Consider the following 18,054-nt stretch of genomic DNA (forward strand, 5'->3'; position numbering starts at 1 on the left):
TCAGCAATATAAAAATTATTAAGAAAACAGGTTACATCCTTTTTTTTTGGTACTAAATCTTTGATTGAATGTGTATTTTATATTTACAGCACATCCTAATCTAGACTCACTACATTTCAAGTGTTCGGTAACCACATGTGGCTGGTGGCTACCATACTGGACAGTGGAGTTCTAGAAGTCCCTACTCTGGGCTCCACCATTTTCCAGGCTTGATCAAGTTATTTGTCTTCAGTGATCCTTTGCTCCCTGCTCTGAACTTGGGGATATAACTTCATAATCTATCCATTCTACATGGGCATTATAAAGATAAAGCATGTGAAATTTTTCTCTTTTTTTTTAATGTTTATTTTTAAGAGAGAGAGACATAATGCAAGGGGGGAGGGTGGAGAGAGAAGGAGACACAGAACCTGAAGCAAGCTCCAAGCTCTGAGCTGTCAGCACAGAGCCCAATGCAGGGCTTGAACTCCCAAACCATGAGATCATGACCTGAGCCGAAGTCGGACACTTAACCAACTGAGCCACCCAGGCACCCGTAACATGTGAAATTTTTCTAACTGTAAAAAGTACAACACCCCAACACATTATCAATACCTTCTCTTTTTTGTTAGTCTTCCTCAACGCCAGCCAAAATTAATATTATCAGATTTTCCTGCTCTCTTCTATCTGTTCTTCCATCCTCCCCAGTGTTAGAGTCATGCCAGAAAAGTTCCATCAAACAGAGAACCCATTTGTACCTCACAAAGGGTGTGCTTTAGTATGAAATTTCTGTGCTCAGGCAGATAGGTATTGAGTGTCCTTCTTAAAACAACTGTCACTGTCAGCATCAGGGGCTGTGCCAAGCCTAGGTGGGCTCTCAGTCACCCTGATCCATTTCTTCGAATAATGAGTGGTTTTGAGCACCAAAGATGTGTAAGTCACCATGCTGGAGATTGAGAAGAATGCACAGATCAAAACAAAGGCAGCCATTGCTCTCATGGACATCACAGTCTGGAAAGTTTGTGTTTTGTTTCGTTTCAAAGTTTTACGCCAGAATGTTTCATCATGATCCAAGAGGCTGGGAGGGCAGGTGTGGTTTGGGACAAGTAGGCATTCATGGAACGTTCCCAAGTCAATGAGAGTTGCAGCCATAGTGAGGCAGATGGAGGAGAGACACGTATTCCTGCAATGACACAAACGAGTGGGAGGTGGCTGCGTCAGAGAGGTCCTGGAAAGTGTCCCTGCAGAAGTGACGATTGGGTTCAGCCTGTAGGATGAGGGTATGTTGGCGGCTGTCCCTGTGATGGAATGCTACGGGAGGGAAATAGTGTGCCTGGAGTAGAAGGAGCAAGGGGCACATGGCACAAGGTCTGGACGGGACCTCTCAGGACCAGGTGAAGGATGGGGGTGCTGTCACTTCCAGAATGCAAAGTGAGAAAGCCTCTATAGCAAATCTGGAACTAACATAGAAAGGGGAAGCAAGGTCCATGTTTTTAGCTTTCCCTAGACAAATATAGCCAAAAACTGGTCCAAAAGAAGAGTAGGGCAGGCTTCCTAATCCTAGATGTCCCAGAGAGGACATCTCACACGGGAAAGACTAACTTGCCTATTCTGCCCGACTGCTTTTGTTCTTTCCCAAGAAGCTTCCGTCCTGGAAATATACTCATCCTCCACTCTACTTTGCACTCTCTGTGGCCGATTGTGAAGGGAGATGCAGTATTTGTTCCCATCTAAGCTATTTCTATGCAGACACATACATTTCCTTGTACCTCAAGGATATTCAGCGGACCCCCTTCCCGGGGGCCCATATGTGACAGTTGTCATTTGGCGAGGCGAGACTCCTTGAGAAAAGTCATGCTTTGGCATCAGTTTAATGCCACAGTTGTTATTGCAGCTCTAGCTGGTGGGATCTTTGTCTCCGAGATGAAGCTTTCTTAGTCATAAAGTGCACCCAGTCATCTCTTGCTGCCCATTGCACACTTGAAGAATGAGCTGGATGTGTTTCTGGGCTGGACAGACATTGTCTGCAATCAGCTTACACGATGTGGCCGGCTGGTCTCCAAAGTCTCCGGAGACCTTCTGAGAGGAGGAAGCTGACCTCCTGCAATCTTTTCCAACTCTAGACCTTCTTTGCCAGGGTTCCTGCATTTTTGGTCTCACTTGACATCCTCATGTTGCACTGTTACCCTGAGTTTTTCTTGCTCCTCAAAGGAGCTGGTCACTATTTTATGTAAAACTTATTTTAGTTTTAAAATACAGAATTCAGCTGAGCAAAACAGAGACCGAAGTTTCATTTAAGATTTGATTTTATAGCTAATATTTATTCATGAGTTTTGGCAGTGACCTTTTCAGCACCTTTTAAAGATAAATTTCTTATAAGAATTTTCACATTTTATTAAACTAATTACTCAGTAGACTTCACAGAAGACTTAAAATGAAAACTGGAATTGTAACAAGATCTCCTGTGCACATGGCGAGTGGCTGTCTTCTGTTTAAATTTCAGAACGCGTATACCTACATGATGGGCGCCTGCGTGATTGTCTTCCGGTTTTTCTCTATCTGTGGAAAGCATGTGAGTACGTTGTAAAGGATACTATCAACGGTTGCATATGCACAGAAGAAAGGAGCGATGCCTGATTGACTTCAGCTGTCCATCTGGGTCTTCAGGGCGGAAGTTAACAAATTGGTAGTCATCCTAAGTCCAAATGAGCAAATATTAAATATTAAAATGAATCGGCAGCTTAGTTATCTTGTGATACATCTCCTGACATTTCTGTTCTTTTATCTCTTCTTCATATTGGCTAAATTAACTCAGTCATCAACTAAAGACAACATCTCAGGCATGAAAGCGAAAACCAATGCTCTGTCTTAATATTTCTTTATTTTTATTGTTTCTATCTGAATAAGCTTACTTTACTGGAAAGAAAAATCATCTTTAGTGAAGATTCGTGATTCTATGACCCCAGATTTCTTTATATTCTTTGTTATTGCATATATTGCATACATGTGGAATATATTGCATATATTCCACATATATTTTTCATTTTTTAATGTAATTTCCTTTTTCGCTACTGACACTATTTCATATACGTTCCATATATTCACGTATTCAATACGTGCTATTTGATGGTATTTAGTATTTTGCCATTGGTTAGGTTTGTTTTTGTGAACATCTGTTTGTGGGAGAATCCTGAGCCTACTTGGTGGAATAGGCCAAAAATACATAGCCCTTATCATAGAGACTCAGGGAGCAAGAGAAGAGAAAATAGAAGCAAGGAATTTTAGGGAGAGGCTTTTATTAATTTGGCTGAAAAGGCTGAACAGTTGGAAATACAAGTTGAATTTCTCTCTAATGTTTTTTGAATAATATTTAGATTAATACCCTTTATTAAGAACTAATTCAAAGCAATTTTAGAATGAGGGTCACTCTCGTGCCACCTGCTTACCTGTTACTTACTTCCCAGGCTCCCCATGGCTAAGTGAATTAAATATTCATTTCTGTCTCCCCACATCTCCATATAGGTAACACTAAAGATGCTTCTCCTGACGGTGGTCGTCAGCATGTACAAAAGCTTCTTTATCATAGTGGGAATGTTTCTACTGCTATTGTGTTATGCTTTTGCTGGAGTTGTTTTATTTGGTACTGTGAAGTATGGAGAGAACATTAACAGGTTGGTGTGGATTTCTCTCCCTATTCATTTATCAAGCAAACTTTTATAGTCATGAAATCAGGAATAAAAACCTGAATGACTTTTGTCTATCAAAGACAGGAGGAAGGGGAAACAATGAGTTGGAAACTAAAACAAAATGTCCAAATTTCAAATGACATTTTTCTAATTAAAAACAGTCTACACATTTACTTTAGAAACCTTGTCTCCGTAATGTTACCAAAATGTAACGGGAACCCATAATTCCAAATCTACCACTACACAGGAATAACCACTTGTAATTTCCCGGTGAATTTCTATCCACCTACTGCCAAAAAACAACATATTATTTTTTTTTTTTAATTACACTTTGGGGGCGCCTGGGTGGCGCAGTTGGTTAAGCGTCTGACTTCAGCCAGGTCACGATCTCGCGGTCCGGGAGTTTGAGCCCCGCGTCAGGCTCTGGGCTGATGGCTCAGAGCCTGGAGCCTGTTTCCGATTCTGTGTCTCCCTCTCTCTCTGCCCCTCCCCCGTTCATGCTCTGTCTCTCTCTGTCCCAAAAATAAATAAACGTTGAAAAAAAAATTAAAAAAATAATAATAATAATAAATTACACTTTGAACTGATTTGGGGTTTTCTTTTTTTTTTTTTTTAACAAAGCAAAACATGGGAAACTATACTCCCAAAATGGTTACTAGATACGAAAAGCATTTTTCAGAGATTATCTTTAATTTTGGGAAGCACTTCATAGTTTTTTAAAAAGGAATTATACAACACATTATATACAGATGTGTCTTGTTGCAGAGATTGCTTATTTGATACATGGCAGCTCTACTTTTTATAGCAAAATCCATGTGAAAGAAGGAATCACTTTTACTTGTCAAAATTGGGACCCTTAGCCACTCAAGATGCATGGCCACAAAATGGTGGCACCATGCTAGGGTTGGGTTAGACGGCTATGCTTGAGGGCAAGTGTGAATAACAAATTAAGAAGATATAACCTTCAGACATGGTGACTTAACAACCGCATCTGCTCCAAAATCTACCTGCGTTAGTGCTAACACCTTACTACTTCATGACCAACTATATTACCCACATTCTGGTTTTTCCTCCTTCATTAGGCATGCAAACTTTTCCTCAGCTGGCAAAGCCATCACCGTACTGTTCCGAATCGTCACAGGCGAAGACTGGAATAAGATTATGCATGACTGTATGGTAAACTTCTCTTCATCACTAACAGTACATCAACTTAGAACCAAATGAAACTCTTTGCAGTGCAGTATATCACCAGCCTTATCCTCGTTAGCATCAAGACTTTGTGTACAAAACACCTATCCTGGCTATTTAGTCCATAAAGTTGCATCCTTTTACATTGCAGTATATGGCCATGTGCAGGAAGAATATCCAGTGAACCCAGCTTGAGCTATTGTGGTTCCATCTGGCAGATTCGCATTCTGTTGGCATTGTTCTTTCCCTCCCACCTTTAACACTTTAGCAGTCAAGTACAAACAGGGGAGTTCCTCTTCTTTAATTGAATTTATTCAACAGATATTCACTGAGTGCCTGGTTTATACTGGGCCATATGCTAGGAGCTCGGTGTTCCCTGATTCCAAGGCATGCTCAAGGTGCTTACGGCAAGGCCCTGAGCTACACCCTCCCTTTGGGTCCTCCCTTTTCCTCCTTGTGTTCACATCTCCCTTAAAGCATCGGCTCCATCAGGAATCCTGCCCCACACTAAGACTGCAGTGACATGTTCCTACAGCACTCTGTGGTAGCTGTGTTTCTCCTGTGTTTCTGTGTTTCTCCTTTGTAGCATGCATCACAGCTATAGTGAGTTACTGGCTTGATTATTCCATCTCTATTTCCTCTTTCTCAACCTCCAGAACAACACTGTCCAAAAGAAATTTCTGCCACGATGGCAATCTGCTCTGTCTAATGCAGTAGCCATATGTGGTTACTGAGCCCTTGAAATGGGACTAGTGCTCCTGAGCAACTGAATTTTAAATTTCATCAAACTGTATTTGATGTTCATTAACATACATTTACATTTTAATAGCCACATGCAGTCCGTGGCTCCCATGTATAGCTTTAGACCGTCAGCAACATGAAGGAGGGACAGACTCTATGTCTTGCTTACCTGTCTGTCTCCAACATTGGGTATAAATCCAGCACATAGTAGGAGCTAAAGAACTCTATGCATGAATGAATGGGGACAGAATTTACCAAATCAAATATAATATGAAGCAGAATTAAATAGATTCTAAATATACAACAAGCAGAGTGCTACAACTGCTTCTTCTGCAGAAGAAAGAGCTAGTCTGTCTGGCTGAAAGAAGTCAGGTTTCTCTGAGGTGCCGGCATTTTATTGGGCCACTAAAGACGGGGTGGGGGGACTTTTGATAACCTGAGTCTAGTGCTCTTCTGTAAAGTCCCATAATGGTGCCCCAAGAATGAAGATTACTGGTTTCTTCTTACACAATTTGAATGTGAATTTGCTATGTATAACAAATCTTCATAAAGCTTAACCCATTAGTTAGGTCAAAGAAATTTTTTAAATGCTTTTTTTGACTTTCTGCAGCTCCCATCACAAGAACTACCATTCAGGACTAGTGCAGGTGGCAGAAAGAATGTCTCTTGGAAGAAAGGAGTTCATTTTCATTGTGCTTCTAAAATGGCACTGAACTTGAGATTCCCTGAGACTAGAAGTGTAGAATAAAGGAAAGATTCTTTTTGATTTTTGCCACGGATGATGTACTCAATGTACGTGGCTTTTGGGAGATTAACTTTGAAGTTAATTATGTTTTACATGGTGAGGGATAGTTCACAAACTATAGCATGTGCACAAATTCGTATTCTTCACTCTGACCCCTCCTCCCTCTCCCCCATCGCCCGCAGGTCCAGCCTCCCTTTTGTACTCCAGATGAATTCACATACTGGGCAACAGACTGCGGAAATTACGCTGGGGCACTTATGTATTTCTGTTCATTTTATGTCATCATTGCCTACATCATGCTAAATCTGCTTGTAGGTAAGTGATGTTCACTGAATATGTTTTAATATCTTTAAACCCAGGTACTTAGATAATTACGTACAATTTTCAAGTAATTATCCCAGATTGCTTGGGGCGGGTATTTCATGGCATTAATTATAAATTGTTGCCTCTCGATCCAGAAGCTGAAAAGACCTTTGAAAGGCATGTAAATGACAGTTGATTGCAATTTCAAGAGTTGTCCTATTAATTATGATCATTAATTTCAAAAGAGCTCTTCTCATGGATTGAGTTGAAGAAATCTCAGAGAGGGCTACCTTTATGGCCTTGAAACATCACAGTTATGTTTCTGAAAGATACATGGTGTTCACCCAGGTGTGGGGCCACCCAGAACCCAATCTGACCTTTAAATACTGCCCTGGAACTGTCAACTAAGAGTGAAAGCCAGCTGGCATGGGTATCTCCACACACAGAATGTGTGTTTATGCTCATGACCCTCATGTTTTGGAAAGGCAGGAGCTGGATAAATAGCTTAATCCAAGTGTAAGTAAGATATGCCAACTTGGAAAACACACTAAAAAACACTGTAAAAATTTGGCTTGTGATGTAGGTGATAAAATCCATTATTTATAATAGATGTTTTACTTTTTCTAAAAAATGCCAGATTAGCATAATTATCTAACTTCTCCATTTTTCTTTTTTCTTTTCTTAGCCATCATTGTGGAGAACTTCTCCTTGTTTTATTCCACGGAGGAGGACCAGCTTCTAAGTTACAACGATCTTCGCCACTTTCAAATCATATGGAATATGGTGGATGATAAACGAGAGGTAGGAAAGGGGGCCATTGCTTCATGCCCACCCCCAAAGAGATTCCCTGCCCTGCCACAGACATTTAAGTAGTCTTGCTGTCACCAGTAGACATCTATTGAATTTGGAATGGCCATTGTGAATTGTAGAAAGCCATCATTGACCGTTCAGCAAAATATGCTAGGAAGGGAGAGGGACAGAATGGTCCCCTGTCCAACCGTGGATGCCCTCTTCTTGGACATTCAGAAAGTCATCAAGGAGAGGAAACCAAGGAAGCTCTGAGGAAACCAGCCCTAGGATGAGAGCAGCAGAAGTAGTGAAGTTCAAATCACCACAGCGATGGTGTAATACAGAGCCACAAACAGCCACACACAGCAATCCTGATTAGAAGTGCAAAGGAACTACTTCGTGGTTTCCGAAGGTTATTTTTTGAATTATTTTGGACTTATTCTTTGAATGCTTTAACCATAAAGCTTACCCAAGATTTCCTGGAATTAGCCAAAGCAACAATATCTCATTCTCTAGCTGCTGCTGCTGCTCTTTCTTTTCCCCTTTCTTCATCCCTAGCAAATACTCAGGCCTAGTTCTGGGTGCTGGGGATACAGCAGTGAACGCAACGGAAAGTCACCCATGCTTACAGAGCTTCTATTCTAATATTGGGAGACAAACAATATAACGTGAAATAATAATAATTATTATTATCTCAAGAAGCTATAAGCACTTTGCAGATGGTAATATGGTAGACACCAGTCGGACTGGAGGGCAGGCTACTTTAGCGGGGTGGCCATGACGGTCTGGCTGGGGAGGTGTTGTTAAACCCGACATCCGAAAAACAAGGGAAGTTCTACCATGGGAGAATCTACCACGGGTAGGTTCAAAAAGAGTTGCAGGAAGAGTTCACAGAGGGCGTGAAGACCAAAGAGGCAGAACAAGCTAAGGAAGGGGGCATCCTGAGCTAGGCCTGCACAGTAATGCCTGGCTTTCCTCACCGCCTTTGTCCCCCTCTCCCCAACACCCCCCACTTCCGCAGTCACCAGTCTCAGGGGGGCTTTCTCTGAGACAGTGACCTGCACGTGTGGCCATCTGGCCTAGCTCTCCTATCTCCCCTTGATCCACCTGCCTCTCCAAGACCACTGCCTGTGGGAACCTGCTTTCCTTGGATGCACACATCAAAGATGGCACCATGAGTCACACGTTAAGGTGTTTCTGACAGCAATTCATGGTTACCCATGTCCCTGCCTTTAGCCCAATGCCTTAATTCAAAGACAGAGCCAGGCTGGCACGGTAGATTGTGTTGCCCGAAAGGGAGCGACACGTGTTTGATATTCCAGAATCTGGAGCTGCTCTGACCAGATTCTCTTGTATGTAATTGTGCTAATAATTGGGAAGACCTGAAAAGGAGTGATCATTCCCTAGAAGAGCCATTTATAAAAAGTGTTAGGAAGTTTGTAGCATCCAGGCTAAGTGAAGAGGAGGATCATGTACATGTGAATGTTGTACTTTCTGCGATAATGCATTAGCAACCCACTCAGCGTGTTTTAGAGAAATAGATGAGCAGAGGCTGCGTCAGTGAAACAGAGCAGGAGAGGAAAACCCTAGTAAAGCAAGGGCTGGGGCCAGGGAGGCAGAGAGCCTCCTAGGCTCCCAATGCTGCCAGGTTACAAGATCCCACAGAACCAGAGAAGCACAGCGGAAAATCTAAGTGCTCGGCTTTCAATGTGGTGCTTCTCTAGTAAACACCCTCCTGACCCAGCCTCCAGGGAGTCAAACAACTTCCTTACTTCCCAGTGCTAATTATGCTATCTTTTAAGAAAAAGATCTGGTGTCGTTTTTCTTTTTTGTGATTTTTTTTTTCTGTGAAAACAGAACCCCAAGTGAATCATTATGGCCTAAAGATGATTTACTAGTTATTGTGCTCTGCCCCCCAGGGGGTGATTCCGACTTTCCGTGTGAAGTTCCTGCTGAGGCTCCTGCGGGGGAGGCTGGAGGTGGATCTCGACAAAGACAAACTTCTGTTTAAGCACATGTGCTATGAAATGGAGAGACTGCATAATGGCGGGGACGTCACTTTCCATGATGTCCTAAGGTACGAGGAAGTTTATACAACCCTGGGTCACAGAGCTGGAGTGAGTGCAGAAACCAAAGCGGTGACCTTGTGAAATACAACCAACAAGTGGGCTCACAGCCCAAGATGCCACACTCATTGAGATTATAAGGTGAGGCCACACTGCTCAAGCTCCACATGGCCTTTGTCGCTGTCCTGTAAGGGCCGTGTCTGAGTGCCGCACACAGGAGGGGGTAGATGCAGTGGCCTGACATCCCCAGAGGTGCCCCATATGACTGAGGAGATCCTGATGGGAGAGGTGAGGGGCTTTGGGGAGCACAGCTTCCCCTCGTTCTGTGAGGGAGGAGCTGGTCTGGGGGAGTTTAGTGACTAGGTGGTCCAGCTGGAGTCCAATCCAGATCTTCTCATTTGCTCCATGATTCCGCCCCCAGCTGGCTGGCAAACCACACGTTCCAGACATTCACTGAGACCCCACATAGGACAAGGAGGACGAAATTCCATAAACTGGGTGGTTGAAACAAGTGTATTGTCTCACAGTCCTAGAGGCTAGAAGCTTAAATTCAAGGGGTCGGCAAGGCTGGTTCCTTCTGAGGCTGTGAGAGGGACTCTTCCAGCCTCTTGCCAGCTCCTAGGGGTTGGCCGCCTTCCTTGTAGAAACATCACCCCGATCTCTGCCCTCACCTTCACGTGTCGTTCTTCCCGCATGTGTGCGTGCATGTGCGCGTGCATGTGCGTGTGTGCTTACACATGTGTGTCCAAATCTTCCCTTTTATAAGGACACCATTCGTATTGGATTAGGGACCCACCCCAGTCCAGTATTATCTCTTCTTAATTAATCACATCTGTAGTAACCTATTTCAAAATAAGATCACATTTTGAGGTACTAGGGGTCATCACTCCAACAAAGATTTTTTTAGGGGGAAAACAATTCAATCCATAACAGCTCTTTAAACAGGAATCTATAGGGGCACCTTGGTGGCTCAGTCAATTAAGCCTCCAACTTCGGCGCAGGTCATGATTTCACAGTTCGTGAGTTCGAGCCCCATGTCAGGCTCTGTGCTGACAGCTCAGAGCCTGGAGCTGGCTTCAGATTCTGTGTCTCCCTTCTCTCTGTGCCCCCCCCCCACTTGTGCTCCGTCTCTCTCTGTCTCTGTTTCTCAAAAAATGAACACACGTTAAAAAAAAAATTAAACAGGAATCCATGGATCAAATCCAGAGGTCAATGGGCTTGGAAACAATCACATCTCTATTGTCATTAATCACTCACTGAAATGCAGCATTTTCTTCAGTGATGAATGCAGGCAGCAAGCCCCACAGTGTTAATAATAACCTGCATCTCTGCCACCAGCAGAAATCATAGATACTTTCAGATGGCATTGCTGACGTGGCTGATAATCTTCAATATCCTCTATACCCACCACTGCTTCTAAATTACAGTAGTCCTTTGACCTCAGCTAGATGTTATTATTTAATGCATTAATAAAGAAGCACTTATGTTACTCTATCACCATCTTTTTAAAAATTTCTAAAATTAATTTCATTTCTTTTTTTCATTAAAATAGAGTTGACATATAATGTTATATTAGTTTCAGGTGTACAACATAGTCATTCCACAACTGTGTATGTTATGCTGTGCTCACCACGAGAGTAGACACCATCAGTCGCCCTACAACACTATTACAGCGTCATTGACTATATTCTTTATGCTGCACTTTTCATCCTCGTGACTTATTCATTACAAAACTGGAAGCCCGTACCCTCCCTCTCCCTTTCACCCTCTTCCCCTCCACCCTTCTGGCAACCAGCAGTTTGTTTTCTGTATTTATGGGTCTGTTTCTGCTTTGTTTGTTTTATTTTTTAGATTCCACATGTAATTGAAATCATATGGTATTTTTCTTTCTCAGTCTGACTTATTTCACTTAGCATGATACCCCCTAGCTCCATCCATGTTGTCGCAAATGGCAAGATCTCATTCTTTTTTATGGCTGAGAAATATTCCATTGCATATAGACTGTATCTTCTTTATCCGTTCTATCATCACCTTTTTACAGAAAATAATATGAGCACTGTATTTGAATATAATTGCTTTCCTTGGTAATAAGAGATATTTTATTTTATGCATTTAAAATGTTATTCTATGAAAAGTCCCATGGGCCCCACCCTCAAAGAGGTCTGTCCACAGGAAAAGTCATGGCCCTCTTCTAGAAGTGGCTATTTTAATCATGTGGCAAATATTTGGTGAAGGGCTGGGTATGGTGTCACACATTCAGAAGCACTCAGGTATACAGAAATATGCTTGGGACTGAAATTCGAAAATAAGAACAGGAAGGACCCGGGAGAAGTTCTCTCAAGTTTCCCAGTTTACTTCCCGCTATTCCCTTCTTCCAGGCGCATGCCAAAGGGCAGAAAAAGAAGAGGCAGAAAATACATATGATTAGCAGAGGACGCCATCTCAGAATGTCACCAAGTATTTCCTCCTGGTGACAAATATTTTTAGGTCGAAGGGAGACACGTAGACACCCGCTGTCATTAGCAGTTCTCATTCGGCCTCTCTGGAACACAGGGAGGCATCCGATAAGATGGACCCCAGCAAAGCCAATGGGGGCCTGGATTGCCCCTCCCTATCCCTGCAGCTCAGGAAGTGATGAAAACAGTTTGGCACTGATGAGATTCTGGAGGAGGCAGGGAAGAGAGGAAGAGCAGACACATTTCCCTCCTCCAAGGAGGGAAGAGCGCTAGCAAAGAAGAGAAGGTCGGGGTGCCAGTGCTGCATGGGGAGGACTCCCGAGCACCTCCGTGGTGTGATGTGGGCAGTGGAGGCAGCACTGAGTCCACGGGAGGGGCAGGCAGGGGCTGAGGGCCAACCAGGGGTCCTGTGGCAGCACTGGCAAGCACCAGGGGCAGAAGGGGCTGTGTTCTTCTTTGGCTGTAGACCCCTCAGCCAGGATGCAGTGTGAGTTGTTGCCTTACTGCCCAGGGGCCCTGAGGCGACACATTGGTTGTGTTGGCTTCATTTGCCCCCACCTGAACCTGTTGCGCCTAGGGCAGAATGGGAGTGAGTATTCCACCCTGACCTTTCACCCACCAGAATTAATGAGGAAGATCCAGGGGCACAAATGGGATCGATGGAGAGGGAAATGGCAGGGGCGGGGGGCAGGAAGCCTGACCTTAGCCAACCCTTACTGACCATCCCCACCTGGAACTGAAGGTGAAGGAAGTATACAGACAGTCTTCCTTCTACAGGGAACATTCCAGAGCCTTAAGCAGCTGGTAATGCAGATCAGGGACCAGCCTAGACCTTCGGTTTTACAAACGCTTATATGGCACTTACTACTGTAAGCACCTCCCAAGTATTAACTCAGTCATTTAATAAGGTGGGGACCATGACTGTCCCCATCTTACAGAGGAGGTGACGTAACTAGTCCAGTGGCACAGGAACAGTACCTTGGTTGGACTGAGTGGTGTTCTCTCTGAAAGTTGAGATCTCCACCAGAGTCCCAAATGAGTCCGACCTGGAATGCTCTTGTGTGTCCTCCCCACCCCACCCCCAGCATGCTGTCCTACAGGTCGGTTGACATCCGGAAGAGCTTGCAGCTGGAGGAGCTGCTGGCCAGGGAGCAGCTGGAGTACACCATCGAGGAGGAGGTAGCCAAGCAGACCATCCGCATGTGGCTGAAAAAGTGTTTAAAGCGCATCAGAGCTGTGAGTCAACTGGCAGCATCCGGGTTTTTCTTTCCTCCTGTCAAAGGAGAAGGAGGAGGAGGGACAAAAGAGCTTCAGGAACAGTAGAATGAGATGCTCTGTGATTAGCCTCGTAGCCCCTTAACTGTGTCAGCTTCATCCCCTCGTGATGGCCACCTGGTTCGCACCTGAGCTCTCATCCAGACCCAGCTGCGCCCTCGTTAGCAGAGTCCATAAGGCGTTGCCATGGAATCACATTTTTATAACAGAACATTGATGTTTAAAAAGCAGTTTACTGAACAAATATTTGTTAAAATATTTGTGATCTCCATTTATCAAACTCAACTGTTCAAAATGCCCAAATCTCTATATGATGACTGGCAACCGAGTTTACAAAAGTACTTTTAAATCGCTCCTAAAAATTCCACCATTCCATTGATAATGTTGTTTGGTCTTTAACAAAGGCCACGTCTCCTGGGAGTTTAATGATCTGTCTGTTGCCTTTAGACTTATAAGCTTCTAGGATTCTCTGACTCATAAATCAATGAACATATACTGTGTTGGCATACACTGTGTTTACACTAGGCATTTCTACTAGATAATTATTTTTATGATTATGCTTTTGACTTACACTTCACACACAGATGAAAGAATCACACTAATTACTAAACATTTATATATAATACACTTTTTAAATCCTGTTTCTCAGAACAACATCAACAGCAGAAACATATCTATTGGAGGAGAAAATGTCCCCAGGGAAACAAAACACTCCAACCTCCCATAACAAGACAATAGTTATATCATAGCCCTGTTCACTTTGGGGACCCAACCTTCCCCCCCGCCCACACACAGACCCCAAGAAGGCACAGGGAGCTGGCTCAGCACCAGACCATGTTCCCAAGTGTGTGTCAAGACAGACAGGCCTGCTTCTATCCAGAATAAGACAAGAGCAAGGGTTTCACTCATCCATCCAAAGCTCTCTGCCTCTAACAACACTGAAAGAAAGGGCGATCCATATTGGCTGAATGAGCACAGAGCAAAATAAGAAGGGAAATTATAGAACACCCAAGTTAGTGATTTAAAAATTCTGTTTTAAATACAACAGGAGCTAGCATCAATGAACATATTTATTCCCATTTGTTATGCAAATAAGCGTGGGTTGGGAGGTCTCTAAGCCTGCCTTTATAGCAGTCTGATACTTAACTAGGGGAAGTAGTTAAACATCCTCATTTGGAAGTTCCTAAGAGGTCACTGAGCATACAGGTTCTTTGGAGAGGAGAGAAGGAAATACAATTTGAGTGCTGGGGGACAGGGGGATGTTGGGTTGATTTCTCTGTTACCGAGAGAATGATCATATTTCCATAGAAACAGCAGCAGTCATGCAGCATCATCCACAGTCTGAGGGAGAGCCAACAGCAGGAGCTGAGCCGGTTCCTCAATCCCCCCAGTATCGAGACCACCCAGCCCAGTGAGGACATGAATGCTAACAGTCAGGATAATAATATGCAACCTGAGGTATGTGTATGAGGCATCCTTCCTCCAAGGATATCACGTGCATTTTTTATTTTTTATTTTTCATTTATTTATTTTTTTTAGTGTTTATTTATTTTTGAGACAGAGAGCGTGAGTGGGGGAGGGGCAGAGAGAGAGGGAGACACAGAATCTGAAGCAGACTCCAGGCTCTGAGCTGTCAGCACAGAGCCCCACGCGGGGCTCAAACTCACGAACCACAAGATCATGACCTGAGTGGAGTGGTCGGATGCTTAACCTACTGAGCCACCCAGGCGCCCCACGTGCATTTTTAAAATAAAAAATAAAACAGTGCTGTTCACATAGCCATTTCAAACAAGTGACAGTATTTCTTTTTTTCCAAGTGTTTATTTATTTATTTTAAGAGAGAGAGGGAAAGTGCAAGCAGGAAAGGGGTAGAAAGAGAAGAGGAGACAGAGAATCCCAAGCAGGCTCCATGCTGTCAGCACAGAGCCTGACAGGGAACTTGAACTTATGAACCGTGAGATCATGACCTGAGCCACAATCGAGAGTCAGATGCTTAACCGACTGAGCCTCCCAGGCACCCCAAGGTGACAGTAGCTCTAATTGGAAGTTTTTAAGTAAAAAAAAAAAAAAAAAAAGGAACATATTGATCTAGATTATCTTTGGACCTTTACAACTTGGAATGCTTTGGGGTTATTTCAAAAGATTCTGATTCTGAGTTGTATGAGTGCTAAAAAAAAAAGTTAATGCTCTGAACGCATTAATTCTATTGATTTTTGTCTAAAGAGTTCATATCGCATCTCTACAGGTTTAACGGAGTCCAGTGATATTACTTGACTTAGGAGAACATGGTTTGCCCGAAGCTCTGCCCTAAATGCTTTCTTCTACCAGGTCACAGGAACTTGCAGTAGAATCAGTGAAAATGTTTGTAATTGACCACCACCTTCCTTAAACAGTCAGACTCATTGAGGCTTTGTCCTCCCTTAGTTGGGCATTGGAAGAGCATATGGAATTCAGGAGGACCTTCTTCACTAGGGCAAAGCTTATTTCCATTTCCAGACTCAATGTACGTGTCCATAAAAAAGCCTGGCATGGACACCCTGGAGAACCTTGCTCTGTGACCAGCAGCTGGCGGGGGGCCTCCCCATTAGGAGGGTGCAGTTGTGGACGAGCTGGAGTCGATCCAGCACTCTGAGATGAGCCCCTGGCACAGTAAGGCTTTGTGATGTGTAGCGGCCTAGTCAGGGGCTGGCAGTAAATACCGAAGCCTGTGGCTCCATGGCCCAGCGAGATGCTTCAAGGGAATTCCTTGTTCCACAGCCCAGTTTGGGGTGGGTTTCATGTTGTCGGCTCCCCAACATGTGGGAATCAACTGCCACCGACAACAGGGACTTGTGCAGGGACAGTCAGCAAAGGGCAGAGACATAGAGGCTTCATGTGTGGGGCCAAGGTAAGATCAGAACAGCCAGCCAGGCAGGGCTGATGAGGCTGGCAAAGTGATGATTGCAGAGCTGTCTACTTTCAGGTAAAAAAACAAAACCAAAAACAAAACAACAGCAACAACAAAAAATCCATGAGGTAACCAAAAAACCAAGAGGGGATACTGAAGAGATGTGAGGTCCGAGGCACTGATAGGAAAGGGGGGGGCACCAGAGACTGAGTAAAATGTGTGGAGAGTCTCAGCTCTTCTCTGACATTAGTCTTGGCTGGTATAAGCTTCATTCTCCTCTGGGGCTGTTGGAGAGTGTTGTCTGCTGAGCTCTCTTTCTGGAGCGCTAGGACTGACCTATAGGTTGGCAAGAATATACTTTCAGGAAACCGGGCAGTCCTTGCTGCCCCCCGCTTCCTTCCTGGTCCACAGCTACACCCCAGGTGCAGAGGGGAGGTAGCCGTGGGAGTGGAGGAGTCCTGGAGGGATACCTGGAGGAGGTGCTACCTGGAGAATTGTGCCCCCTCCCTTCACCGCGTGCAGGGGTGGCTCTCACTTTCCTGGACTCTCTGAACCATTTTCTCTTTTCCTTTCCCCATTGTGGACTCTGGGGCTCCAGTACTGTTTTTCCTATTGTGTTTTCTTTCTTTCTTTCTTAAAATAAAATAAGGGTCCATGGTGGGAGGGAGGGGAGGGCGGGTGATGGGTATTGAGGAGGGCACCTGTTGGGATGAGCACTGGGTGTTGTATGGAAACCAATTTGACAATACATTTCATATTTAAAAAAATGAATAAACTCTAAACTCTAAAAAATAAATAAATAAAAAATAGAACAAAATAAGGGTCCAGACTGGTGCAGAGGACAGGAGGGGAGCACAGCGTTAACAAAGAGCCAGTAACTGCTTTATTCTCCCCATGCAGACCAGCAGCCAGCAGCAGCTTCTGAGCCCCACGCTGTCGGACAGAGGGGGCAGTCGGCAGGACTCCACAGACCCCGGAAAACCCCAAAGGAAGTTCGGGCAGTGGCGGCTGCCCTCAGGTGTGTGCCCCGAGTCCTTTCTCCATTGATTCAGGTCCTAGAGGTGTCTACACCCCGTGGGCTTTGGGTCTCAGATTTCAAATTCAAGTTTACCCCTAAAGTGATTTACAGACTCCCTTCGCTATTGCTGACACTATCTGCCCTTTTCCTTTGTAGTTTTTCTTTCTTTGTATATACTAACAAACACCTACTCACCCATATTCCTATGACACTTATATTTGCCCAGACTGGAATGTTTTATTTTATTGTGTCTTATCTTATTTAGTTTTTGTGGTTATCTCAAAGTGCAACTGGCAAGTAGCAGTTTTTCAAATGGTATCACTAGTTGTCCCTGAACAGAATTTTAAAGTCCATGATGAATATAAAGAACCGAGAGCTGGAAGGATTTCATACTTAACATCTATGGATAGGACGTGTTTATGGGGACTTGTTTACTTGTTACTGCTGGGACTATCACAGCTTTTCAGAAATGGCTTGCAAAGGGGTGAACAGCTCCACGTTGCTCATAGGACTTTTGTCAATTCCACAGCACCAAAACCAATAAGCCACTCAGTGTCTTCGGTCAACTTACGATTTGCAGGGCGCACAACAATGAAATCCGTAGTGTGCAAAATGAACCCCATGACCGACACGGCGTCGTGTGGCTCCGAGGTGAAGAAGTGGTGGACCCGGCAGCTGACGGTGGAGAGCGATGAAAGCAGCGATGACCTTCTGGACGTTTAGGTGGAATTAGCGCAGTGCAAGGTTTAATGGGGAGCACTGTTTTCTAGCATTTTCCTCCTATGGTCTAACAGGGACCATGGACCATGGACCATGGCGAGCAGTCTATACTTAAGATATCATTTAATTCTAGGGGCGCCTGGGTGGCGCAGTCGGTTAAGCGTCCGACTTCAGCCAGGTCACGATCTCGCGGTCCGTGAGTTC

General features: G+C 44.2%; 1 protein-coding gene across 5 annotated transcripts in view; it reads left to right on the top strand.

Annotated features, from left to right (window-relative positions):
- NALCN (sodium leak channel, non-selective) overlaps positions 1-17,975 on the top strand; it is a 300,559-nt gene extending 282,584 nt beyond the window's left edge. For 4 of the 5 annotated variants that reach the window (XM_040487132.1, XM_040487128.1, XM_040487130.1 and 1 more), the window contains 10 exons: positions 2,480-2,548; positions 3,499-3,647; positions 4,745-4,838; positions 6,519-6,651; positions 7,325-7,440; positions 9,348-9,505; positions 13,036-13,186; positions 14,534-14,683; positions 17,013-17,130; positions 17,660-17,975. In XM_040487132.1, coding sequence (XP_040343066.1) covers positions 2,480-2,548; positions 3,499-3,647; positions 4,745-4,838; positions 6,519-6,651; positions 7,325-7,440; positions 9,348-9,505; positions 13,036-13,186; positions 14,534-14,683; positions 17,013-17,130; positions 17,660-17,853 — 1,332 coding nt within the window. In that variant the 3' untranslated portion in view covers positions 17,854-17,975. The remainder of the gene's footprint in view (positions 1-2,479; positions 2,549-3,498; positions 3,648-4,744; positions 4,839-6,518; positions 6,652-7,324; positions 7,441-9,347; positions 9,506-13,035; positions 13,187-14,533; positions 14,684-17,012; positions 17,131-17,659) is intronic. The other variant, XM_040487129.1, reaches the window with a different exon arrangement.
- Positions 17,976-18,054: the final 79 nt, after the last annotated feature.

This window comes from Herpailurus yagouaroundi, unplaced genomic scaffold (genome assembly GCF_014898765.1).
Source record: "Herpailurus yagouaroundi ecotype Mexico unplaced genomic scaffold, PumYag 164, whole genome shotgun sequence".
NCBI classification, from domain to species: domain Eukaryota; kingdom Metazoa; phylum Chordata; class Mammalia; order Carnivora; family Felidae; genus Herpailurus; species Herpailurus yagouaroundi.